The sequence below is a fragment of the Anser brachyrhynchus genome (genome assembly GCF_964034855.1).
Source record: "Anser brachyrhynchus genome assembly, chromosome: 2".
In the NCBI taxonomy this organism is placed as follows: Eukaryota; Metazoa; Chordata; class Aves; order Anseriformes; family Anatidae; genus Anser; species Anser brachyrhynchus.
Window position 1 is genome coordinate 89,653,330 of NC_137695.1, and position 27,939 is coordinate 89,681,268.

The 27,939-nt window shown below is 36.3% G+C and overlaps 1 protein-coding gene and 1 long non-coding RNA gene across 4 annotated transcripts in view; one reads left to right on the top strand and one right to left on the bottom strand.

Moving 5' to 3' along the window:
• LOC308191289 overlaps positions 1-27,939 on the bottom strand; it is a 179,652-nt gene that overhangs the window by 112,296 nt on the left and 39,417 nt on the right. The window lies entirely within an intron of this gene.
• VSTM2A (V-set and transmembrane domain containing 2A) lies at positions 120-27,793 on the top strand. Of its 3 annotated transcripts, none has more exons than XM_080583594.1 (5): positions 120-730; positions 2,957-3,123; positions 3,963-4,013; positions 7,443-7,779; positions 24,738-27,793. In XM_080583594.1, exons 1-5 carry the CDS (start codon positions 652-654, stop codon positions 24,794-24,796), a joined length of 693 nt encoding a protein of 230 aa, XP_080439720.1. In that variant the 5' UTR covers positions 120-651; the 3' UTR covers positions 24,797-27,793. The 3 variants fall into 3 exon arrangements, with proteins under 3 accessions (XP_080439720.1, XP_080439719.1, XP_080439718.1); XM_080583593.1 differs by having other exon boundaries at positions 24,876-27,793; XM_080583592.1 differs by having other exon boundaries at positions 24,998-27,793.

Below are 27,939 nucleotides of genomic sequence, written 5' to 3' on the forward strand. Positions count from 1 at the left end.
CCATGGGAAAAAAAAAAAAAAAAAAAAAGGCAGCTTTATGCCAGCATCTAAGCCAGTAGAAATCAGAACAGGTAGAGAGGTGTAGAGAACAGAGAGAGGGAAGGGTTAAAGGCATCATCGCAGCCATTAGAGGAAAAAGTTGAAGCAATACAAGCACAGTAGACTTCTCTCCCCCCCTCACACACCCACCCCCCACCCCCGGCCATTCCCCACTCCCCTCTTCCCAAGCCAGATCAGTGTGTAGGGAGGGCAGTCATCACGCCATCCTGAGCAGCAGGAGCTGACGTTGGACGAAGGTGCCAGGTAGCTGAAAAAAGGCACGGACGGCAGCTGATACCCACTTTTCAACGTGGTTTTTTTTTTTTTTTTTTTAGTCTGAATCTGGACTTCAAGCAACACAGCGCCTGAGACAGCTCATCTAAACCTCACTGTATTGCAATACTTGCTCTTCCCAAAGAAAAAGACTCCACTGAGTAGCAGAATGCTGCCAGTGTCGCAGCTAGGGCTACAATACAGAGCTTTTTTGTAACATTTTAAAGTCTCTTTCTGTTCATATATTTAGAGATACGTAAACACACCCATATAAAAAATCTTCCTTTTTTGAAGGATCCTTTGGCTTTTGTTACCCTGATGTGACTTCTTCGTCTTGGAATGATGGGGATCTTTCTAGCTTATGTTGGATTCTTTTTTTTTTCAGTTATGTATATTCAACAAGGACTTTCTACCCAAGGTAAGATTGCTTATTGTCAGATGCATGTGTGTGTGTTTTCATGCTATAACATAGTGAGAACAGAATTGGGGAGAGAGGAAAAAAAGGATAAAAAGAAGGAAAACAACTACAGTGGATAGGAGATGAGGACACCAAGTATCAGGTTTAAATTTATTTTTAAAATCGTCTTTAAATAGGAACAGTAACAAGAAGTTTCCCCAAAGTGGTAATAAAACAGTCTTCTTTTAGTTGATTGGGAAGAAGTAAATAAGAGGCACCTTGCAAAAGAGTAAAGGGGTGATGGTGAATGGATGTATATGTGTTTGGGGTTTGCATGTCTGTGTGTATGCATGCCTGCATATAATAAACACCTATCCGTGCATGCATAATTATTGCATTCAGACCAAGTACCGGATGGCTAAATCTACTGCCTCCCTTAAAATATTGCAGACTTTTTCACTGCATCCCCTTTCCTCTCCTGTTATCTTAGGAGTCAGACCTTCATTTCCATTTGGTGACTATGTATAATTCTGAAAAAAATAAGGGGGGGGGGGGCAAAAAGACAAAATCGACTTCTGTGAAGACCTTCCCCCCACACACACACCACCACCACCACCAACCCACCCCCCGTCGCCTTCCCCCCCTTCTCGCCGAAAGGCACGCCTTGCATTTCAAGCAGCCGCGGCGCCGCAGGAGCCGGTTGTTTGGGACCGCCAGGGCTGCGGCGCCGCTGTCAGCACCACGGGCAGCTCCCGCGGGGCCGCCCCCTGCCCGCCGCCCCCTGCCCGCCGCCCCCCGACCCCCGCCGCGGCCCCGCTGGGCTTTGCGGGGCTGCGCGGTGGCGGTATTCCCCCTCGCTTCTCCGCACCGCTCACGAGCCTTGACCGGGGGCAGGGGGCTGGGGAGGGTGGACGCACAAGGACGAGGTAGGGGGGAGTAGGCAAACAGAAAAAGACCAAAACTTACGAGCCCCGAACACGCAAAATGCAAAGCCTTTTTGCCGGTTTAACTAGGGGATTATCAGGCGGTGACTGGGGGGTGGGAGGGGGGGGACACGACTGGACGACAGCGCAGGAAGGGCACCGTGAAATAAAAAGCTAGTAGTATTGCCGAGTAGCTGTTGACAAGCACAAAAGGAGGGAGGGAAAGGGGGTGTGGGGTGTGTGGGGGGGAGGGAGTAAAGCTGTTTGCCCAAATTCCTAAATTATCCCACCAATTCCAGGTTAGCTAGGAAGACTGGATAGGGAGACAGAGGGGAGGAAGCACTGGCAATATCTCCTTTGCATCATAATATGCTTTAGTCAATCTGTAACAATGCATAACAGAAAGCAACGTTGCAGGCTCTTCCCCAGATTTCCTCTTCTTGAAACATGTCTTATTTATTACACTGTTTGACGGTAGTCCTCCCTCACTTGACTAGCAATTTCATTATGCTCCACGATTTTAAAGTGAAATATGTGATAGGATAAGAAAGAAGTCAAGACTGAAACTTAAAGAAATATTGGTGCCCCGGACTATGTCCATCAGGATTAGTTTTTAAACCTAGCAGTGGTATATAGAGATGAGCAAACCCTGTTTGTCAAAGGACTGCGATACAAAGGTGAAGGTTAGTTCTAGAAAGTGCATGCCTGTACTGAGAATTAGAAGATGTGTTGCTCGTGGTCTGATTATGCAAGCAGAGACTCTCAGAAAGAGTAAGTAACTCAGGTAAAGCCTTTGAAACGGGCACTTTAATAAATAAGTGGTCATAACCCGCTACTAAGAAGAGCGCCCATTTCAGTAGCCGCTCCAGGCAGCCTTGGAAGGTTTAACAATTTACACATTTCCAGTTCAGCTCTACAAAACACAATAAATCAGCCTCACATGTTTTTTTCCTCTTCCAAACTGTCTTGAACAAAATCCCTCAGTGAGTTTGGAGAAATACTGCATACTGCCCAAGGGTATTTGGACTTAATTAAATGAAACTTTAGTAGCCCATGGGAGCAAGCAGTGGGGTCTATAACATTTGCCATAAGCAGAGCTTAGACTGCAAGGAAAGTGAATTTGTACATAAGGGAGAAAATGCATACTTGGGTTTTAGAAAGACCAGGGGAGATGTATGGGGAAACTGGAAAATCAGAAAAGAGAGGGAATGAGGAAAGTACACTGGAGAAATGAATAGGGAGAGAAAGAGAAAGACAACACAAAAAGGAGAGAATTAAATGTGCAGTTAACAGGATCCCAACACACCACACATTTGTTTTTCAGCAAAATTCACTGAGTTTCCGCGAAATGTCACGGCCACTGAAGGACAGAATGTGGAGATGTCTTGTGCTTTCCAAAGTGGCTCTGCTTCGGTGTATCTTGAAATCCAGTGGTGGTTTCTGCGTGCAGCTGAGGACCCAGAGGTTGGAGCTGAGGTGACAGGCACTCAGGTACTGGTCCTCTGCCTTGGGGTCCCCGAACCACCTGGGTACACCACAGGAGAGGGGGTGGAATGGGAGGGAGAGAAAGTGGGAGGAAGCAAAGGGAGGTTCTGGATCTCACCAGGGTCTTAATTTCAGCTGTAAAATAACAGTGCAGGAACCTGCAGAGAAAAATGCCCACCTCAAGGGATGGCGCCTTTGGTGCTTGTCACTTTCAGGAAGCAGCTAGGGATGTTCACAAAACCACATCGATTTCCGAAGTCTCTTTTAATCTTTTTTTTTTTTTTTTTTTTAATGTTTTTCCTCCCCTCTCTGTCTCTCATTTTCCCTTTGGAAACCAGCTGTTCAGAAACTGCTCCTTGTGGGAATTTTTATTTCCCAGACGGCAAGATCCTACACAGCTATTTATTTTACAGCTGGTGCAGTCCAGTTGGCAACCCTAACCCAGCATGCGGCTGCCACAGGAGGGCACGCTTTTTTTTTTTTTTTTTTTTTTTTTTGAGGGGGGTGGTGGTGCTGGGGGAGAAGCCAATTACCCATTCAAGACAAAAATAAATTAATTAATTAAAAAAAAAAAAATCCATACAACGGCTCACTTTCAGCCTTCCGAGCAGGGCAGAGGGAGCCGCGTCCACCTCCACCGCCACATGGGGGCCCCGACAAGGCTCTGGCTCGAGCGGTGCCAGTGTCGCACGGCGGCTCTCAGCCCCGGCGGAGGCGGAGGCTCAGGCTGAGGCTGAGCAGACGGAGGCCGGACTCTGCCCGCCGCGGCCCGCAGGTGGCAGACGCGGCGCGCCGCTCCCCACTGCGAGGGCCGGTGAGCCACGGCGGCGCTCCTTTCCCTGCAGGTGGAGCTCTTGCCCGAGCGGGACCTGGAGAACGACGGCACGAAGATAAGCGTAAGTGGCGCCCCCACGGAGCGGGCAGTTTCCCAGCCCGGTGGCCGGGATGTTCCTAACCCAGAGCACACCCGGGCGCGGAGCCCTCATCCACGGTGCAGCCCCTGGGGACAGCGGACATGAAGGCGTCAGCAAGGGAGGACCTGGGTGGTAGAGCTTTGGTAGAACCTCTGTTTCCTGTTTCCACCATGTGAAGCAGACAGCCCGTGTCCATCCTTGTACTTGCTTCCAATTGCCCTGAGCAACTGCCGAGTGTACCTTAGCAGTCCTAAAGTGCTTTCAAGGCTGAAATCTGGCCCTGAAGCTGCACTTTCCTTCAGTGTTTAAATGTGTGCTTTCCTAGCTTCATACCCACTGGCAGAAAAAAAAAAAAAAAAAAAAAGCTCAGTCCAAGGACAAAAGCTCCCCGTTGGGAGTGATCTCTGAGAGAGAGGTCTTGCTGCTAAGTTTTTTTCTGAGGAAAGTGGGGTTCTGACACCAGAGTTAACTACCTGCAATTCTGAGATTAAATGAAAATTGTCAAATAAAATAAAATTATGAGCAGCATTGCTCCAGCCCTTGTCCAGTGGAAGAATGAATTGCCTTCCTCAACACTTCAACACACCCATATCCCAAGTCAGGCAGAGCTACGGCCCCTGACCTCAGTAGAGTTCAGATGCTCTTCCTTTAGCATCCCAAGATATGTACAGTGGTGGGGTCATGCTCACTGCAGTGGAAAGACACAGACATTCAGCAGATACTGCAACATAAATACTTCTTAAGAGCCCAATGGAGTTTTCTTTTTCTCAGGCACAATCTCTTAGGGACTGCCTTTTAGCTGCATTAAAGGCTATAACTACCAGCAAAACTTAAAACAGCAGCAGAAGCAAGTCATTTCCATTTCTTTCATTTTTTTCCTCTTCCATGTCTATGAAAAATTAACCAAGTAATTATGTCAGGTTTAAGTGCAGGTAGGTATAACTGAAGAGCATTTATACAGCAGAATACATATACTTTCATATATACCACTCATATTCTAAACGTACTTATATTTTCTGTGATACTTCTCACCATGCCTTATAATTCATTTGTGTTATGGACTGTATCTTCAGCTACATTTGTAGACCATCTTACAAATGATGTCCACATGTGGCCTCTGGATACTATTCTACTAGACACTGTGATAGCAGCCAATTTATTCTTCATTGATACCAGCACACTCAAAATCCACATAGCAATGTATATGTCTGTGACACATTATGGGCTGTAAAGCTTGACCTGTCTTTCAAATTAAAAAACTCTTTCTCTCATTATGTACGATAATAATCCATGGTGGGGTATTTATTAAATGTTTTTAAAAGCTTGCATAATATATTTTGCATTTTTCAATTTTTTAAAAAATCAACATTACAGTCTAAATACATGATAGAAATGTAGCTTTTCTTTCTTTGTTTCTTTGTTTGTTTCTTTGTTTCTTTGTTTCTTTTTTCTTCCTTCCTTCCTTCCTTCCTTCCTTCCTTCCTTCCTTCCTTCCTTCCTTCCTTCCTTCCTTCCTTCCTTCCTTCCTTCCTTCCTTCCTTCCTTCCTTCCTTCCTTCCTTCCTTCCTTCCTTCCTTCCTTCCTTTTTCTTTCCTTCTTTCCTTCTTTCCCTCTTTCCTTCTTTCCCTCTTTCCCTCTTTCCTTCTTTCTGGTATACAAAGAATACCCATTAATACTAAAGGAAAATATCTTCTTGAAGAGAATAAACTTTTAAATGTACTTAGTAAATTATTTAAAGAGGTGCAAAAATTTGTGTAGTGGGTTTTTAAACTGTGCTGAAATACACTACTTCTATTGTTTTAAATTGAATAACTTCTAAATTTCAAATTCAAACCCCGAAACATATTCTGTTCTCTAATTGTGCAACTCTGTTAACTTTGCAGATGTTGTATGAGGGCAAAGAGAGACAGAATATGACCCACAGATTCTTTTTCCATCCACGTGGTTCATATGAAACTTCTTTAATCCTTTTGCTGAATATGAGCTATTCAGTAGAAATTTTACTATTATTATTAAATGTGGTTTAAATAACTATCCAACACTTTCTGTTTAATTGATATTGCATATGTTCTGCCTGAAAGTATGCAATTTATACTTTCAACTCTTGGATTGCCAAGAATAAAATCAGATCTGGAAGCTCTACAACAGGCTGTAAGGTCCATCCAGTACCCAAAAGCATATTCATAAGTATCTATCTTCCATTTAACAAGCAGGAAGAAAAAGCACTTTGCCAACACTGGTGACTATAGTATGCCATGCTATCAGAAGCAATGTGTTAAATAATCACCAAGAACACGTGCCTCATTTCAGTCTAACAGCTCTTCATTTCTGTGATCCACCATATATTAATTACCCTGATGTTTCCTCAATGCCCATCACTGATATGACACCAGGTAACTATTGCATCCATGTTTAAATCATGGGTGCAAGTAATGTAGTTCTCTGTTCCACTGAATCCCCTTTAACTGTTTTTCTGTGGGACAACAGATATTAATCAATATAGAAATTAATAGCCAAATAATTAAATATAAATTATCTGAAGTGATGAATGTACAGAAAAGAATTTGTGTTACTTTTCTTAATGTGTCTTAATGTCTATCAGACATTTCTAGATGCATAATTCACTCAGACATGCTTTAAATATGAGACAAAAATATATTATTCTCAGATATTAAAAACAACTACAGATAAATTAGTAGTCTGATTTTAGCTGAAAAAAAAAAAAAAATTATCCTGAATATGTGCTGCTTTCTGCTGTCAAGTCGCAGAAATGACATATGACTTATAGTAAGTACACACTTAAATAAATGAGACAAAAGGAACTGCCCAACACAAGATATCTTGTTATGGCTAATAAACCAAAAATACCTAAGGTTTGGACATGCCTGGAGTCAAACTGAATGTCAAATATGCAATTTCAATGTAGTGAAGACTACAAGCTAATCTAATACATAATTATTGAAGAAGTTTAAATATTGGCAAACATCTCCAACAAAATTGTTAATACAGTAGTTCAAAAGCTGGATTATTTAATATAGCCAACTAACTGGAAAGGTTTAACCAAAAAAAGTGAACAGATATTATGTTTGTAAAAGAAAGCTCGTTAAAAGTGCACATAATCTGAAGTAATTAATTGGAATGAATATGGTAGTTTGCTTTATTTGTCTGAGGCCAATTAACATTTCAGAGTAAACCTTCTAAACAGTTTTGAAAAGAAGATATCAGACATCATCCTAGATATAAATATCCTAGTTGTAACTTCACTGCAGTAAGCACAATTACACCACTGGTTAATTTGGCACATGATCTCTGGACAGGCTCTACATCAGTAGAGTCTTCCCAGAGAAAGAATAATAGCTGATGCCATGTTTTTCTGTTTTGTTTTGTTTTGTTTTCCTGGAAAATTTGCAGACAGTGAAAGTACAAGGGAATGACATCTCCCACAAGCTGCAGATTTCAAAAGTGAGGAAAAAGGATGAAGGCTTGTATGAGTGCAGGGTGACCGATGCCAACTATGGAGACCTTCAGGAATACAAGGCCCAGGCATTTCTCAAAGTCAATGCTAACAGCCACTCTCGGCGAATGCAGGCCTTTGAGGCATCTCCAATGTGGTTGCAAGACATGAAACCTCGCAAAAACATCTCAGCAGCTGTTCCAAGTAGCATCCATAACTCTGCCAATCAGCGTGTACGTGCCACTTCCAGCCCTGAAGCAGCAGCCAAAATCCCCAAACAAAGTCCACAATCAGGTATGGTAAAGCATTTTGAGTATTTCACTTGATTGCTTACCAGCATGTAAAAGGAGACTATCTCAATGCGGTAAACAGGAATTCTGACTAGGAAGATTCTGGTGCTCATTTATTCCTCCATCTTTCTGACCCTCTCTCTCCTGCTATTTCCTTAGTTCTTAAAAGCTGAAAAATCAGCTTATGGGAAGAAGAAACAAAGAATGTTATGTTCCTATATGTGGAGTTGACCTCTACTCATTCATCTAAGGTTAGGTCTCTAATTAAGACTTAGCTTTCCCTGTTGCGAATGGAGACAGGAGCATGTCAGTGAATTACTTATCTCATTTTAATGATGGCTGTGCATGACAAATGAAATAAAACACCTACCTAGAAGTTTTTATTCCTAGAGTGATTTAGGCCAGTCACCTAACTTTTATACCTCTAACATTTTGTAAAATTAGTCAGTTCTATTTTCAAAATGAACTAGATTTCTAAATCTAAGCAGACCTTAGATACTTCTTGTCATTTTTCTGTTGTGTAGGCTTTAGAAAGAATGTAGGTTTGTCAGAGAATGCAGGTTTGTCATCTTCAGAAGCTTGGCCATACACTTTGAATCAAGCACTAAAATGTTAATACCTCAATTGTCTGTCACATATAAATTGACACATTTTGTTTGGGAGATTTTGTATCACACTGTACAAATAGCTTATATTGATTATCATTGAATTCAGTACATTGATACAGTAAATCTAGTAAATACAGTTAAGTAAATTTCATCAATTTAGTAAACTTATTCAAAGTACATTGATACAGTAAATTCTACAGTTATGTAAAGGTACATGAATGTACAGGAGGTGAAACTCATGACTGCTTTATGATAGCAACAGAGAGATATACAAGATAAATAATTTAGAAGTTGCAAATGATCAAAATTCTTCTGGAAAATAAGCTTTGCAAGTTTAAGGGTTTCTGGGTTACTTTTTATACTGAGGTTCCAGTTTAACAAGGCAGGAGACCACAGCCTTGTGTAAAATAAGTTATGAATAATAAAAAATTTTGTTTTGACGCATCATTTTACTGCTAGCAAACACTATGCCATCAAAAAAAAACAACTGGGAATACAACAAATTTTATAGCACAGCTATTGTGAAATCACTTTCACCTCACAGGCATAATCTTGGGAAAACATTCTGATAAGGAAAATACACTTCCTTTACAGAATGGAAAAATCTTGTTATTCATATGAAAACTATTATTGCTATTAGAAAAGATGATACATATACTACCACAATTTTACCTCTGTGAACATTTATTGATTTATTTATTTAAAACTTACATTTAGTTCTCTTTCCCTGGAATGGAGACACTTTCAGTTTTTTAGTTCCTCCAAAACAATATTTGAGCTGTTAGAAGAAAAGTAATATTTCAATAGATTTAAAGTCATTACTTTACTATGACTTTCCTTTCATAGAAATGCATATAGTGATTATTTTCCATTGGAGTAATGTATTTCAAAGTAGCAGACTTATCCATAAAATGAAAACTCTGTTTTTTGTTCAGTTCTATGTGAAATTAATTAAAATAGTCACAAGTTTATGAATTGTATAGACAGATTATACTGCAGTGGGGCCAAAGTGTGCTCACAACAGCTGATCCACCTCAGATATATAATTAAATATATAATATTGTTTATGCCTCTATTCTTAAAAATGTATCACAGAATTAGTGGACATTTGTTATTTGAGAGCTAGTAAGCCATTACCTGGAAAAGACCTCATAAAATAAACTGAGAAAAAAATTATCTCTATTTTTTTTCCTTGAGCAAAGATTATTATAGAACAAGTACAGCCAATCCCAATCATATATAATTTAAAAATTAAAAAGATTAAAATACAATCTGATTTATTAATTCATTTGTTTTATGATGGAGCACAGATTAATGGTGTATTCATCAGAGGTGAAACTTATCTGCTGAAGAAACAGGATATACCAGGAATCCATGTTAGGCTTAATTCAATTTAATGGTCACTTACTACAAAGTAATTGCTGGTGATATTTTTGATGAACATCAGTTCAACTTTTGCGAACCAAGATTTAATTAATTAATTAATTAATTTATTTATTTATTTTGGAATATGTGGGCCTGATTTTCTAGCTATGGTGTAATTTTGATTTTCTCTCCATTTTACACTCATTCTACACAGATAGAAATACCCACAAAAACAGCACAAGGTGCTGGGATGGGGAGGGGAAGAATATCTGTATGCAATGTCAAGGAGCAAGTTCAGCTGAGGAGTGCGAGACTGTAGTTGCGAGACCTCAGAAAAATAGAGAAGATATGGCAAAGATAAGAAAGAATAACGTTTCTTTATGACGTGTAATCAACACAATCTCTTTATACTGTCAAATGAGAAATTACTCTCTTCAAAAAAATGCTAAGGGTACCTGCAAACACAATATTGTTGCGTGATTACATTACATGTAAATGATGCATCTATCCAACCTACAACACAGAAATGTAGTTGAACAGAAATTTATCACTATTAACCTGATGTTTGTGTTTGAAAAACCTAGGGGTTGACTGAGATATGTTTATTCATGCTGACTAATACATTGACTTCAGCAATACTGTTTGAAAAGTACTACTAATTATATCAAATATTCTCCAATGTTAGAGAGCCAGTATATAGTTTTCAGCAAGCAATAATTTTTACTGCCATGTTCACAGACATGATACTGTAAAGCAAAATACTTTAACAGCAGAGGGAAATGTGACACTGTGAAATTATTGGGAAAAGTATTCAACCATTTCCTAAGAACTCAGCTACTAGTGTAAGAAAAATTGGCACCAGTCATACAAATATTTTGTCCCTAACATTTATTTTGGAAAGGTAGGTAGCACTCTACTTAACTCCTTCCATCCTGAAGCATACTGCAGAATTCCAGCTATTTCTTAGCAATAGATGTTTAATAAGTAGCTCTAGAAAAACAGCTGACAGTCACTGCCATTTCAAAATATCAGTTTTCCACATCTGAGCAGATGTTTCTGCCAAATATCAGCATTTTCCAGCTGAGCAGATGTTTCTGCTATTCTTCCTTTTTACTCAAAAATAAGCGTATCTGTGAAAATAACTGTGAGGGGGCTATATAGCCAGTATTAACAAACTGATGTGGTATGAGGTTCATTCAGTATTTTGTTCTGCTCTGAAAAATGCTATGTGAGTTTAAAAATAATTATTATTGTTAGAGTAATGGAAATTTAGTATAGAAAGAAAGAGCTAAGGAGAATATCCCACAGTTTTCAGATAATACACTGAAAAGCATTCAACATCTACTTCAAAGTAAAAAAAAAAAAAAAAAAAAAAAAGTTGGGAGAGCGAAAGTCAAAGCTAACAGTGCTTGACCCTTTCATTTCATATTCATGGGCTGCAGCAAATGAAGTAAGCCATCACAGCATAACAGGAATCTGAGGAATTTGACAGACTAATCTGCATATATCCAGAAAATGTCCTATGTAGGTGGAGTGACAGACATTTTTTTTCCCTGCATAATTCATAACGAAGTATATTAGACCACAGGTAGAAGTACAGAGTTATCACAGGGTCTTGTAACTCTAGGCAATGTTGCAATTAACTGGGCTCCAAAAGCTGGAAAGAATTCAGTCAAAAGTAATCTAACTAGTTGGCACCAAATCTCTGTCTTTCATGGATATGAATCAAGATGAACTCTGCTAGCCGCATACAAGTCACTCAACATTTGTAGCAACAAAAAGGGCTGCAAAATTTGAGGTGCTGAGAACGTATATATCCCCCAAACTATTTCTGTTCTGCCATGTTTTGTCAAACCACTCAAAGCCATTAGTTGCTTTTCAGATTCACGAAGATTAGGCTGACAGAACTCATGAGGGAGTAACTACAAATGAAGAAATGACATTAGACCCATTTTCTCATTGTTTACATACAGACTTTGCAGATATCTTGCAACCTTTTGTTCTTTCCTGAAGTAGAAAATTCAACTGCTGACTGAACTACATGCCAAAACTATTCTTGTGATGGCAGAATTGCTATAAGTGACTCAAAAAGGAGCTCAAAGGAGAAGAAGGTCCTTACCTAAGACAGAATGACCTGGATTCTTGGCATCATAAATCAAGCTGAGAAACTGATCATCAGGCTTGAATACAAGAGAAGAGGATGAAAACCTGTTTCTTGAGTCTATTGATACTGATAAACAGATGACATTCCTTCCAGCCTCCATTTTTATCTACAGGATCCAGGAATCTTTTATTAACTACCCATTAAAAACAAATTTAATGTCTAATTTGAAATCTTCTGAGATATATACCAACTTTTTTTTTTTGTTTCTTTTTTTTTTTTTTTCTTTTACATCTATTTTTAAAGTTAAGGGGTGAAAGGTCTGTTCTAGCCTCCACCAAGGTGACAGCAAACATTACTACTTACTTCATTACAGAAGAGACTAGCTTTTGAGGCTGCTTTTTTTTTGGAAACACAGATGAGAGGCACTAGCTGTTGTTGTGATTGTTGCACAGTAAAAGTCAAGTCTCTGTTTTTTTAGGACTACATGAAAGTAAAAGTCAAATGAGGTTTTTGTTCTTGTTCTAAACCTTTATCAGCAGAAGTCCTCAGAAATTCTTCCATGATGATGATGCAAGGACTATCCCATTTTAGATCTGTATACATTGCAGTCTCTATTTTTACTTGAAATTTGTGTTTAGTTCTCTTTTCCTGAAATGAAATTACTCTACTTGTTTTTATTTTCTCTGACATAACTGAATAAATTATAACCATGTTAGTTAATGCAACCCTATTAGGCGGTTAGTTGTTGACCTTGAAATTGTAAGTATCTTCAGAGAAGTGCTACCCTGTTCTTTGTCCCAGAGGAGAATGAATTCACTACTGCTTTATATTTATTTCAAATAATAATAATAATAATAATAATAATAATAATATGTATACTTATTGTTATAAACAAATGCATATAAGTATTTAAACTCCTATTCCTGGTCCTTAGTCCAACTGTAACTAAGGGTTTTCAGTGGATCTGGAATTCTAACTCCTGTCGCAAGTTAAAAATAGATGCCATAAATCATGCAAAATAGTATCTACTTTTTATAACAATCCCTCATTGCCATTGCCAATTGCTGACACCATGCCACTGCCACCTTTCTATTCCATTCTATTTCTCGTACAAAAACAAATGTTCATGAATTGAGAAGAGAAAGAACTCCCCAAACACTATATGTTCATTTTTGTTGTACTAAGGGTTTTAGCAGTTGTTCAGTACCATATGCTCATGCCAGATAGTACTGGGTATACTTAGTTTCAAACATATCCTCTTTGAAATCAGAGAGATTATTTACATTCTTAGTTATGCCCATGGTTAAGCACCTATACTGAACCCTAGAATAAAATCAATGTCATTTCAGATTTGTTTAGATAATCATGGATTCTTACCTTAAATATATGGTGTCTCCTGTGTAATCTGTATACCTGTAAAAATGATTGTGTTTGTAATGAAACATGAAATAATCTTAACTAATCACAAGCAGGGGTAGCAGAGAATTTGAGAAAGCAAATAATGTCAGATTAGAAACAGCCTGCTACAGGAAAGGGGACTCCATGGCAGATTTCCTTTTTTGATATTCAGACATAACCTGGACTAGTGCTGAAGAGTTGGTTTTCCAGATAACTCACAGGTTATGACAACATGGAAAATCATCTTTTGAGTGCTGCACAATGTATTTGTCTCCCATGAAGTCACTGCAGAAACAACGAGGACAAACATGGCAGGAGATAAATACACAAAGTTAAACAAAACAAAACAAAACAAAGCAAAAAACAAAACAACAAAAAAAACCCACAATCATTTCACCATTTTTCTATCCGCATCTACACAACTGTATACTAAGATCTTTTCTGTTCTTTTAGTAGCATTACTGAAATATTAGGCATTCCATGTGCTATTGCTATGTACGTACTTACTCAAATCTCTTCTTTTATCTATTTAAAAATTAACCCTTCAGACTTACCTACAGAACAAAACTAGTACATAAAGGTCTGGTATGGAACCCCACAAGAGTTCCCTGAGAAGCAGAATCACACTCATTCTATTCTACGTGCGTGATATAAATTTAATTGGTAGTTAACTACAATAAAGATTGCAGATGGGCCACACAGTTAGGAAAGAAAGAGATTTAGAGAGAGAGAGAGATGTTGAGAGAGACAGAGAGAGGAAGAAAAGAGGAAGAAAAAAGAGAAGCTGTTTATGAGTTGCTTGTCAGCTCACTCAAATTGCTTTTCATTGCTACACAATCAGGCAGCTCGCACTGGGTCATCAGAGATTGCAGCATATGTGACAGGGCCTTCTCTTGAAATAACTGATGGGATTTCCTTGCTTCAGAACACAACTCATTTGTTACTTGACACATATACAGCAAAGCAGAGGACTTTTTTTTTGTTGTTGTTTTTGTTTGATGAGCAGAAAGCTTCTTGTGCATGGTGCACTACTTCATTATGAAAATCCTTTGCATCACTTATAAGTAATATCACCGATAATTTAAAAGAATGGCTAGAATTTTCTGCTGGTTTGAATGGATGAATGCTGAAGCAAAAAGAATGGCATTCATTTACGATAGCAAAAAATTTGGCTCAAGCATAAGAATGAGGATGAATTCTCCCCCACTCATAGAGTGAGAATAAATTATAAGAAGAATCCAAGCTTTATCCAGATGTTTATACCTAAAAACTGTTGTTTTTCAACTTATTCAAATTCAGGGAGAGGCAGATGTTCTTGGTGGTGTCTTTTGTTGCTTTTTTTTTTTTTTTTTTTCCACAGACTATCTTGAAAGCTCAGTGCTCTTAGTATTTTCTTATTCTCTGAACAGGGATTTTCAGTTTGATTAAACAATTCATGATAAAGATATTCCAGACACATAAGCTCTTCACAGTTACAGTAATAATTAATCCTGCATTGCTGATGATAAAACCAGATGTCATTTGAAGAGAAGCTGATGAAGATTTCTGGTCTTGTGAAGAGAAGACTCTGCCCCAAAACCTTAATTTTACTTTATCACGAGGAAGTTGCCATCATACTATGTGGCAGTCCAGCTTGCTATTCTGTCTGCGTGGTTGTTCCAGCCTGATCCACCTCACTGAAGTTTGTTGCCCCACCTACTCACAAATGATTCTGTCTTGGAATAAAACTGCCTAGTGTGCTGAAAAGAATAAAAAAAGGGAAAGTTAAATGCCACAGATGGCATTCCTAGCCCTTTGCACATAGGTTCTGTTTTTGCATCAACAGCGACATGTATATATATAACAAATCAGAATGCTACTTCTGCTTCCAGTCCTATTTCTACTGATGTTATTCACTCAGCTTCTACTGTTGTCAGTAACACAGAGGGAGGTTTTTGGCCACCCAACTGAAGCCCTTGCAAGGGAGCCGCATCTCCTGAGAAAATGGGGAAGGGGAAGAAGAGGAAAACCTCTTTTAGACATGACTATGTGGCTATGGTCTATCTATTTTCTCCATTTCATCTTGTGCAAGTAAAAAAAAGAGTTAAAGATATTCCGTCAAGGAGAAAGATCAAATGAAGCCAAGAACTTACAGTAGGTCTCACAGTAAGCTAGACATTCAGATGGTTCAAAGCCCTTTATTAGAATACTGATTTATAGTATACAATACTGTTGAAGAATATGGTTAGACAGCATTGTGCCTGTCCAAAGCTCTGTCAAAATATCAGCTCAAAGACCTATATTAGTGTCCAGTTTAATCCTTCACATGCATACAATATGTACTGATCAGTGATCATTTTATACCTGAAAAATCTTTCAACAAAAAGGAATGACATTTTATATTTATGACTTAACCCACACCTCAGAATGTTAAAAAATATCTGGAAAAAAAAAAAAAGCAAGCAACAAAAACAGCAATTTAGAATGTGAATAAGATGGAATTGATGCAGGATTTCACACAAATCCTTCAAAATGCATTCTAGTGATCCACCATTTTTAAACTACTACACTGGCTGTAGGGGTGATAGACTTTATTTTATTTTATTTTATTTTATTTTATTTTATTTTATTTTATTTTATTTTATTTTATTTTATTTTATTTTATTTTATTTTATTTTATTTTATTTTATTTTATTTTATTTTATTTTATTTTATTTTTTGTATCAAAGGAACAGGAAGGGTGAAGGCTATGAGTTGTACCCTCTGATTTGCTCTTACAATTTAAAATGTCACCCCAAAGTCTCTGTCTTGTGCAGATCAGAAGTTGTTGCCCCAAACCTGGGCAACAGAAGAAAATACGTGTCAGCTCCTCAGCTGTCCTAATTCACAGCAGTGAACATTGAATGAAGTCATTGGACTATAACAGATGATAAACTAAAGCATCAGTTTGTTAAATTAAGGTAGATAAAGAGATGACATGGGGTTTGCTCCTGTTACTCCTTCTGTTGGGGGTTTAATTTCCATAAGATGGGGAGGTAGGTAGATGTAGGCACTAACATCTTAAACTGCTCCAGCTAAAGCCATTAAGAGCTCGTGAGTCATAGTCCTTAGACAGAGGGATGTTTTGTTAATCAGTCATTGTTCTAATCTCTATAACAAGTGCATTATCCACCAGGCAAACAAAGGATTAGAAGAATGGTCCCTGCCTCAAAACACTTACAATCTAGGAATCAGACAGAAGAAAACAGACTCATCCAGTCAGATGGGTACAGATAAAGGGGAACTTAGGTGAGTTCCATGAAAATAGCTCTTATGTAAATGATATAAATAGAAAGAAATCAGGCTGACTGTATGTCAAACATAAGCCTAAGACATGTCAGGTGTAAAAAGAGAGCAAAGGGATTGAATATCTCATGCTGAAATATTTACAAAGAATGACAATTTTCCGTCTGTCTATGTTATAATAACCCTTCTTGTATGTGCTTGTTGGTATGACAGTACTGTTGAAGAAGATAGAGTAATATTAAGTATCATCCCATTTAAGATTTTTTTTTTTTCTGATAAATGAAAGGATGAACAGGGTGCAAAAAGCAGGAGGAGAAAGATGAGTTCAATTATATTTTTTTCAAATAAATCTTTTTTACTGCAACTTTATAGTATCTTTCAGAAACGTCTCTGTTTAATTACAATGATGCATATATCAAATATACACACATTTATGTATATTACAAAAATTCTTAGCAAGGCATGCTAGAGCCAGCTTTAGCTAAAACAGTAGAAGGTGGTTGCTAACAACAGTCAATTCAAGAAGAATTTTAATTAGCAGGTGAAGTTACCACCTTCATTTACGGTGGGGCATAGCTATATGCAGGTGAAGGGACGAGGTTGGGATACCATAGATCAGTCAGAAAAAAAATCTGCATTTACTTTGGAATCAACCATTTCATAAAAATTAATAGAAATGCATCAGTTTACATGTTTTTCTGTCACATATTTAAAAAAAATGCCTGACATTTTATATCCATGTTTTTCAGGAATAGAATGAGGGATAAAGGTGCCCAGTACTGTTAAGAGCAGTCATAAAGCATGCTACCAGTGGTTTGCAAACAATACCACATAACTAAATTAGTGCCTGCATTTGCTTGAGCTTACTCCTCTCCCATCCCTCTCAGCTTTTAACTGTTGCAATGAGCATTGTGTATTGGACTATTTCTCACACTGTTTTAATTTAAGTAGCTAACAGTGATGTTTCACCTATTATGTGCAAGGAACCCCTTTCCCTAAAACTACTCACTAAAAATGAAACAGCTGAAGTCAATGTATTACTTATACATGTGAAGAGACAGCCAATTTAGGGAAAAAATAATAATAATTTCAGGCTCAGGCACTAAATAAAAGGAGGAAGAAAATTAAGATATCATCTACAAATGGGTAATGTGTGAAGATTTGTGACTGAAACCCCAAGATACAGAGAATGTCATTCTCCTCAGAACAAGACATCACTCAGGGAAGTTCTAGTATAAAGACAAAAAAAACCCTTCAACAATATAGTAAATGCCTAGTAGTGGAACTAGTTATATTTGTACATCTTCTAAATACTTCAGAGACAACAAGGACTCACTATATCCTTGGCTGAGCACATGAAAAGTGAGGTAGCTGAGCACTAAAAAATGTTTAAGTTGCTAGAAGGAAGAATTTGCATAACTAAAGATTAAAGCTGTGTGTCTTAGGTTCAGAGATCATTTTGACTCTGACACACTCTACCCTGCTAGTAAGTAAAATATTATTTTCTTCTGAGCTACATATTAATGCAATTTAAACCAAGTTACACTATTAAAAGAGAAGGAAATGCACTGATGGAAATGATAATTGTAAATGACAGGATAAAGGAGATGAGAGAGAGCAAAAATTATCCTAGAGATGGAATAAGCCAATTACACATCTTCCTGAAGAAGATATGTTCAAACTCAACAGTGATTTTTACACTATTCTCACCAGAATGGTATGAAAATCTACAAATGTTGATCACTTCCCACTTCAGCTATATGTTTAGGGACCTTACCCCATCCCTACTGTCCGCTCAAGTTAAAAAAATGACATGGTCAGATCATTTTGATGATCTCATCATCATCTTTCATTTTAAGAGCTACATTAGAGGTCATTTTATCTTCTTCGTAGTGAATGATGCCCTAATTAGGAGCCCTGGTTGTAGTTAAGGGTTAAAGAATGAATAATGAACAAAAGCAGTGTCTGAAGAATTAAAAAAAAAAAAAGTTACGACCCTGAGATAGGTTGCAGAGGAAGAAAAAGACTTAATTTTTGCCTTGGGTATGGGTTGATGCAAGGAAAGATGTAGAAAACAGCCTAAATGTAAAATCCCATGAATGTTCACACCAGCATACCCATAATTGCACTTCTGGCCATCTCGGCATTATGAAATTGCAGAGCTCATTAAAAGTTACATTAATCTGTCTTTCTTTCTTCATACTGATAACAATTGCCCTTCCATAGATTTATTATGACTTGTTCTGGACAACTGCCTGAAGCCATGTATCATTTTACTACATGCTACCAATGTTTGAAGTCTCCTCAGGTTTTTCCTCTTCCAAGTATTTCAATCACAAGTTTGAATTAGAACATGGCTTTAGATATAACTGGAAGTGAATTCAAGGCTGTGACCTGTCTCAGCCCAGAAAGAGCTGCAGGAGTTATTGTGGCATAAATCTCTGTCAGAGTTCTCTTCTCTGCTCAGGGTTGCAAAATTCTCACTTTCTTTTGACCTGGGACAGCACTGAAAACCTCTGTTTGCCTGGTCATCTCACTTACAGAAAGCTAGGGAATAGCAATCTAGCTAGGGATCCCAGCCCTCTCCCTCACCTACTCTTCGGGTAACACAGACAGAAAAGACCAGTGATATGAACAGAGCTACACACTGACTGCAAAGTCTAAGTAGGCTTCATGGAAATGTAATACATAGCCCATTCCAAATTCCCACCAATTTCTAAAGTTCCACCAGTTGGAAGCAGTAGTTTTATTCCAACATTCTAAAAGCAAAACAAAACAAAACAAACAACAACAACAACAACAAACAGTCAAACAAAAACAGAAGATCAGATACATTTTTCTGGTATGTAAGATGAAGTTATTTGCCCAGTGTGGTGTAGTACACTCACCCAAGACAGTGATGGGCAATTCACACTATTTTATGTTGATAGAAATCTGACTACTGTATAGCTAATGGAAAAAGATATACTGGAAGAAAATATCTACATTAGGAAGCTTGAACATAATACCTAACACTTTTATTGATCACTTCCCCAAAATCAAACACAAGTGATTGATCCTTGAAATAAATATGAGAAGTAATTCCCCTGAGGAGGGAAAGGTAGACCTTACATTTGCTGAAGGGAAATTTTCTTCCCCAGTGTGGGTATATATTCTAGCCATACAGGAGAACTATAGTTAACTCTGATTTCTGCAGTTCAGAAAAATAAAAAAAGTAGCAATTGATGGGCCAGAGAGGAAGAATCTATTTATTTCAAATCTTTGTGAAACATATTCAAATAAAATTTCTGATAGAATCAACTGTTTTCTCCCACATTTTTTTTTGACATAAAAATACAAATACCTTCCAATAAATTTAATGATTAATGAATTTTCACAATAAAATTAAGGCAGTAACTCTTACATATTTTAAACGGAAATCATGCTAAATTATGATTTCATGTTTGAACTGGGACTGTCAAGAAGTCTGTTTCAAATGTAACAGTATATATAGCAAATGTGATTGTTGCAAAACAGAAAAACAGACACTTCAAAATGGCAGATGTCAGCAAAAATTCCTGAAGAAGAAAAAAATAATGAAGCTGACAATATTTTAGCGTCTATTTGATTTCAGAAGCCAGTAGCCCAGCTGGTATTCAAGACAAGGAAAAAGGACACACACACAGTCGCCCACTTCCCAATATATATACAGAGATAGTTTGTCATCATGTAATAGATATAAAGAATCTAGAACAGACTTTTGTGTGACTGGCTGTATTTTTCCTGTACTGGTCAGCATGAAACCAGGACTGTACTCAAACATTATTCTTCCCTTGTGATCAGTGGCTTACTGCTTAAAGAAAACTGAAAGATACCCTCATTAAATGTACATGCTTAATAAAACATTGAAGCAGTGCTGTTGAACTCACAGATTCACTCTGGTATATATGTGAGTAATACAGACATTGTAAGTGAACCTGCAAGAATGTATTTATTTATTTATTTATTTATTGAGGAATTAGGTACCGAGGGTTAGAATGCTGTAGGCTATTATATCCCAGTGACTTTCCAGGTCTCAGCAAACAAAAGGTATGCCAAACTTGCTACATTTCAATCCTTGGAGTTGTAAACTTCTTCACACCCGACATGGTTAAGTGTACCAGGTGATCTTACAAATAGAGTATTCTAAAACTGTAGGGCCTAAAGCAGCTGCTTAACTTACAAATTTCTGTTTTGTCCAGCTATGAAAAATAAATGGGCAAAATCATGAAGACAATATTAGCTTTTCTCTGCCTGGTTCATAAAATCCCATATATTTTCATACAAACTTTGTCTGATCAATATCCTAGTGAAAGCGAGGATATATAGTAATTCAAGGACTATAGTCATTCAGGCATGCAGTGAATAACAAGCTTTTTGATCAGTTAGGGCTAACTAGCAATTTATAACTTCAGCTGATATGCAATGTTTTATACTTAGACTCTCTAAAATTAATTTCATTAACTGGACAAAATCGATGCTCCGTCATTTGGTCCATACACTATGAGTTATGAAATGTGCTTCAGCATTTGTGACAGAGATTATTTTATTAATTTGAACAATAAGATCACAATTATTTATTACTATTGTTCTCTTCTCTCAGTTTTCCTGGCATTTAAGTAGAAGACATATTAGAACAAATCACAGTTTCAAAGAGTTTAATGGCATGAATTACTCTTGTAATACTGAACAGAGCCATATCTCATGATAGTATGCCTTTGGCAAAGCAGCATTCGTTTACAGGAGAAGGGCAAATATTTCATGGACATTTGCTCTTCTTGATGTGTGTCAGTGACAGAAAACAAAAAACAACATGTAGGGATTCACTACTCTCAACTATAATTTAACTGGATCCCAATGGCTGATAGGCCAAAATGTGGGAAACCCTGACCAACACATCAGGTAGAGCTTAACCAACATTGCAGAAATAAAATATGCATTCATACTACCATTATTCCTCTGGGTTATTGTCTTTGAGGGCAACATAATTTTAGTCCAGCTTTGCTCACTACTCTTGACCTGCAATAAAATCTCTTTTAACTGTCATTATGTTAATTAGAAGATGATGTTAAAAATAACAGGGAAATGAGCAATTGGTTTAGCAAATCCACAACCAGATCAACAGTGTTTTACTTATATTACTGTGCTCACACTTCCAGTGATATTATTTAAGTCCCGCTCAGAAATGTACACCAGATACAGATCTTTATGAAAAGTCCAAATTTGGATATTCCATATTTTTGAGACATTTGGATTTAGATCTCTAACTTTCTTCTGACTTAAGTCTAAAAATAATGCAACAAAACTGTTTTAAAATATATATTGTTATGTCTATATATATATATAAAACATATGTATATGTGTATTAAATGTATATTTAAAATGCTATATTATTTACAACTTTTGCTCTTCCAAAATCTAAAGAGATTCTTGGGTTCATGAGAGAACAAATTAAGATATTTTATGTATCTCCAGAAAGAAAAAAAAAAAAAAAGTCAAACCTTGTTATATTTAAACTCCAGTTGTATTTCTTAAAGCATCATGGAAAAGATGAAAGTTTCCCTAACAGCCATATTTGTCACTGTGGATTGCAAATCAACTTTATTGAGGGTGAGATATTACTGAAAATATATCATTTGCATTTGGCAGCATTTTGGAAACTCTTTAACCAGTGTATGCATCTCTGATATCACATTAGGATATACTAACTAGTTCCTGAAACCATACAAAGGACACAGTACAAAAGACATGCCTAAAGTGATTTCCAGCAATCCTAAGAGCCTTTCTTCACTTAGAGGCTGAATTTGTGTTAATATTACCCCAACATTTTCCCTATGTTCTCTATTGCTTTAGCTTGCACTTACTGTGTGCACTTTGACCTAAATTCCTCCCAAGATAAACAAACTTTTTTACAGAAGAACATGCTTGCAGAATGTGATATAATTTGGAGGGAGATCATTATTTATACAGTAACTGAACATTATATAAAGAAGTTTATCATGTCTTAACATTATATAAAAAAGTTTACAATGTATATACAATATATGATCCCTAATTTGTGGACCTATGGATTGTCATACTGGAAAGGAAAAACAAAACAAAAATCAAAGAATGTTTTTTTCTGAAAATGTTATGGTGCTGCTTATCCGCCAGTGAAGTAGTTTAAGACAAATTATTTTTACTGTACGGTTTCTCTTCCTTTAAAATAACAGATTTAAAATTAACATTACAGTTTTAAAATTCTCAAATTGTAATACCATTAATTGTTAAACAAACAAACAAACAAAAAAAACTTTTAAAATTTCCATGAAACTCTTGTATTTATCCTTATTTCCTTATTTGCATTTTATAAATGTTATGTAGAGGAAATCTACAAAGACATCCCCGGAATTGTCTTTAGCTGTATATTTCCCTAATTCAATCAAAAAGATATTTAAATAGAAATAAAACAAATGAAAATAATTCAATATAACATGAACTAATCTAACACTAAAATAGGTTCAGTAACTATGTTCAGCTAACCTACTTAGGGAAAGAAAATCTTTTATAAAAATCTGTTAAATGACAAATTTTATACCTATATAAAAGACAATAAAGCCACTCCACGATAAAATCAAAACTAGAAATTAAACCTGACCCTTGGGTACCAGCTTGTAAATAGTAGCTGTACAAGAACAAACCACAGGAAGAACTTGTAGCAAATTTTCTTGTTTGTTTGCTTGTTCCTCACACAGAACAAGTGATTTGAGAAGCCCAGCAAATTACTGCAGCGTAGTGTAGGCAGTAGCATTGTAGAGACAGGCAAGAGACAAATAGGTTTGTTCTTGTCTACCTTCAGCAGGAACTAAGCATAGAGTTCCCTTGGACTTCTTAGAGAACGTTAATTATGTGTTTGTGACATGGCTCTATTTAAAAGTTAATATTCATTCTGAAGTTCCGTTCACATGTGGATAATTTAAATATTACTGTTACTTAGAAACTCTTTTGTGTGTTACAGAGCAATGTCTTCTATGACAACTACTGTATATGCCATATGTTTACATGGCATACCATATATTTATATGATAAATACAAGAAAGCTCTGTTCACAGATCTGGGATTTAGTTTAAATACCCCTTTTGAAGGGAAAAAAATTAGTAAATGGAGAAACCAAAATACTTCTTGCTACAGTTATAAACATAGTTAGCAGATAGAAAAATATTTTACTGATAAATGCCTGAAAACTTTAAGAAATGAGCAGGTGTCTTTTAGTTTTTTTTTTGTTGTTGGTGGTGGTGTTTTTTTTTTTTTCATTGTATGTGTTGTTGATGAGAAGATAAGTGTGCTTTTTGGGGCTGCAATTGAATTCGGTATTCAATTTAATAATAAATTATTCACAGAAGAATCTTATACATGATTAAACAATTAAAAAAATAATCAGTTTTGAACAGTATTATAGACTGCTTATAACACTATCAACACTTCATTACAGAACTGATGCCTGTAATGATTGATAACATTCATATTTTTCAAATAAACAACATAGTAATAAATTCTATTAGTCATGTATTAAACCTGTTATAATAAGAATTTTATTTATGGCATAACCAAGTCAAACTTATGATTTTCACCTCAAATAATATGTTTCAAATTCCGGACTTTTTTTTTTTTCCTTTTTATCATAGGAAGTTATCATTGAGACTTGGTGTGTAATACATCTAAATCCTCATGTCCTTCGTGTGCCAATATTTCAATTTAATTAATGTAGTTCTGAATGTTTTTATTCTGATAATATGCTTAAAATATAAAGCTATGTTTTGAGAAACAATATAGACAATTGTTTTCATAGCTTTCTAAAAAAAAAAAAAGAATCTGAGAAAATTCTATTGCTCAAAATGAATAGTTGAAATATTTAGCATTCTGTTTTCCCATTGTAAATTGCATAGCCCTTTGCCAGTATCTCTTTTGTTTTACAAGGAAATACTCTGTAGCTAGTAGATTTTTTTTTTTTTTTTTTTTTTTTTTTTTTTTGCTAGTAGGCAATGATGTGATGCTGGAAATGATTTTGTAAAGAATGCTTTGAAGTGGAAGGTGTTTGGATGTGTTCCTCTTGGTATATTGTTCCACTGGATAACATTGTTTTAAAAAACAGACAAGAAACAAAAGCAAAGCAAAAGAGAAAACCTCCCTGGGACTGAAATACTTTGTATGTGTTGTTATTTGCAGTGCATGCCAAGACATTCATGGGCACCAGAGCCAACCTGGCGAGCTATTTAAATATATAAATGTATATGTTTAAAACAACCTTATAAGGAGCATTGGAAATCTGCAAGATGAGCGAATATCTTATAACTTCTTCCGCAGGTGCGAGGATAGCTACAAGCCATGGACTTTCTGTCCTGCTTCTTGTTTGTGGCTTTGTGAAGGGTGCTTTGCTTTAATCTAAAAGTGCTGACTTTTTCCAATATCACTTTCTCTTCTTAAAGCAAAGAGCAAATCGCCTGTAAAATCCACGGAGCGGACAGCAAAGTTGACCCTAACCTCCAACCACCACTCTGCACCCAATGTACTCTAAATCTCTACACAAGGAGCACCTTCTTCAGGAAGTACAAACAAAAATACTAAATAAATAAATAAGTAAATAAATATTATAAAAAGAAGAGGATACCACATGTTTTCTTGATATATCTTTTCTTTGGCGTATCACTGATCTTTTATTTGAAGAGAACTGGTGTGATGTAATCAAATGTTTTGTAACAGCAAGACCTAGTTTCCTTTTCTTTTGGCAAGGAGAAGCCTCATCCTTGACTTCTCAGGGGTTGGTCTGCGAGTCATCGGTACTTTAGAAATAACCATGGATGACATTTGGTTTCACATGATGAAAGAACTGTTCCAGCCTAGAAGCAAACAGAGGCCAATTAATGAGACAAAACATAATGATTCAACATTGACCCCAATAAAAAAACTCACAAACTTTGCCAAAAAGCAAAAAAAATATTTTTGTTTGTTTGTTTTGTTTTTATTTGTTGGTTTGCTTGCTTGCTTGCGTTTTGTTGTTGTTGTTACTGTTGTTGCTTGGTTTGGTTTGGTTTGGTTTGGTTTGGTTTGGTTTTGGTTTTTCCTGCATGAGGAATAGAAAGGAGAAAAAGATACTCTACAAAGCAGTTAAGCAGACTAGAGGACATTGTTTCTGTAAAATAAATGAGAATCTTTTTTTTGTTTTGTTTTGTTTGTTTGTTATTCTCTCTCCCCACCCCACCCCCACCCCTTTTTTTTTTTCCTTTTTTTTTTTTTTACTGTTTTGGTGGTGGTGGTGATGGTGGGGTTTTTTTTGGTTCCTTTCTTGTTCAATGGTGGTAATTGCTGATTTAGGCCAACCCCTGATGACTGCGTGGAGGTTTATATGTATATACACCTTTTTTTTTGTGTGTGTGTGTTCTATATTTCAGTGTGTTTTCTCTAATTTTGCAACTCCTGTATATGCAAAACTAACTTAAATTCTGTAAATTGCTTACAGTCTCTGTGATATAACTTCCAAGTAGACATACTTTGGTCCCCATGCAAGCCAGTTTTTAATATTATCTATATGTTGGGCCACCAGTAAACATCTTTCTTTTCTTTTTTTTTTTCTTTCCTTTTTTTTGACAGATCATTACTTTTTAGTTTGTAATTCAGTACTGTGTGGATTCTGTAAAACATACCTTCACTTCCAGTGGTTTGACCCTTTTCAGCCCTCTGTTTACTCTGTAAATGCTCATTAAAATTTGTTATGGTCTCTAGACAATGAATTACTTTAGTTTTGTGTATGTTGTATTGGAGTTCAGTTGCTGAAAGCTCTTTTAATTTGTGATGTTTATAGAGAATGAAGTGATTTGATCACTAGAGACTGTAAAATGCAGGTTTACAGTCAGATTCTGCATGTAAAGTAAGGTTAGAAGAGGAAAACAGACAAATAAAACGAGATGGCTTAAAGGATATTCTTTCAGCAAAGACTGTTAGGAAAGTGAATTTAAACTGACAAACTGTATTCACAGAACTTCTTCTACATAGCCAAAGAAACAGCTTTCTTTGCCTTTTTTTTTTTTTTCTGGAACTGTATTGTCACTGCTCATTGATATTCTCAATTAAAATACTTCATGTCTGAGAACTGAACATGAAAATTTTGCTGTTGACTATAACAATATGCATTACATGAAATACATTCATTAATGCAGGAAAGAAAATTTGCTTCCATTTGCAGCTGCAATCAAGAAGGATTTTTTTCTTGTTCCCATCCTTCCACTGGTGCTGAACAATCCAAACCCTGTCATCTATCAGCATAGACAATCATGTACTCCATATGCTTATTATGATCTATTTACAACAGCATAAAGTGTGGTCAGCTGAGAGATTTCTCCACTTTTTGAAGTAATACAAAGAAGTAAAAATTATGTTTAATATTTCACCTATCCATGGCTTATAGTCCTAATATTTTATTTCAAAATGTCCAGAAGGGCCAATTCTTGCACTCCCTTAAGTCTTCCCCCATTAATTTCATAGTAGAAAAAAAAAAAAATATGATACAGAATCAAAGAGTAACACTAATGTTTTGTAAGAGGGTAATGTATTAGTGCAGATGTTATTCCCCTTAATCATAAGCTTGACTGGGAATGGTCAGTCTTCGGTTTTAGAAAAGTCTTAGCATTTATAAAGAGAGTAAAAGTATGGTCGAATACAGATAAACCAGGAATAATTATCAGGAGAAAAAAAGGAGAAAGTTCTTTTATTTCAACACAAAGTTAGTGACTCATTAGGGATATTGCATATTGAAAATGTCTCTATAGTAACAATAGTTTATCATCCTACTGATAAACTATTATTTGTTTAAAGTAGAAACCGTCCCCGTTCAAGTATTTTGAATTAAACACAGCATTTTGGATTGAAGAGAAAGTAAAAGAAAAAAGAGTCAAAGCTGTTTGAAATCTCATTTTCAAAATGCACTGTGCAAACAAAATTTCAGAACCCTGGAATAAATGCCCCATTTTTCCCGTGCAATAGTCATCTGTGAATGCATGTTGTGAGAATCTCCCATGTGGAGTTTGGAAACATACGATTCCAGTGATCTCAATAGGAACCAAATGCTTAACATCATGCATATTTCATATGTTTACGTATATCTTGTATGAATATTCTGGTATGCACGTAGTCAAGTAGACAATCGTCAATGACAAACACAGCATTACATACAGCATTTTTCAGAAGTATTTTAGCAGCATATTATTAAAGTTATATTCCGATCATTATGTTAACCTAATACTGTGTTTTGTTTTATGCTATTAGCTACTTAGGTATAAATCACCATGTATTAGGAAGTGAGATGAAAGAACCAACTGAAACTAAAAGCAGGTTTCTAGACTACTGAGAATAATGTGATCTAACAACTCAGATG

What these genes read in the sequence shown, in the direction of transcription:
- VSTM2A (XM_080583592.1), top strand. Translation starts at nt 652, where the DNA reads ATGATGGGGATCTTTCTAGCTTATGTTGGATTCTTTTTTTTTTCAGTT. An exon ending in ACAAGGACTTTCTACCCAAG is followed by an intron (nt 731 to 2,956) that starts GTAAGATTGCTT and finishes TTTGTTTTTCAG; the next exon opens with CAAAATTCACTGAGTTTCCG. An exon ending in CAAACAAAGTCCACAATCAG is followed by an intron (nt 7,780 to 24,997) that starts GTATGGTAAAGC and finishes CTCTTCTTAAAG; the next exon opens with CAAAGAGCAAATCGCCTGTA.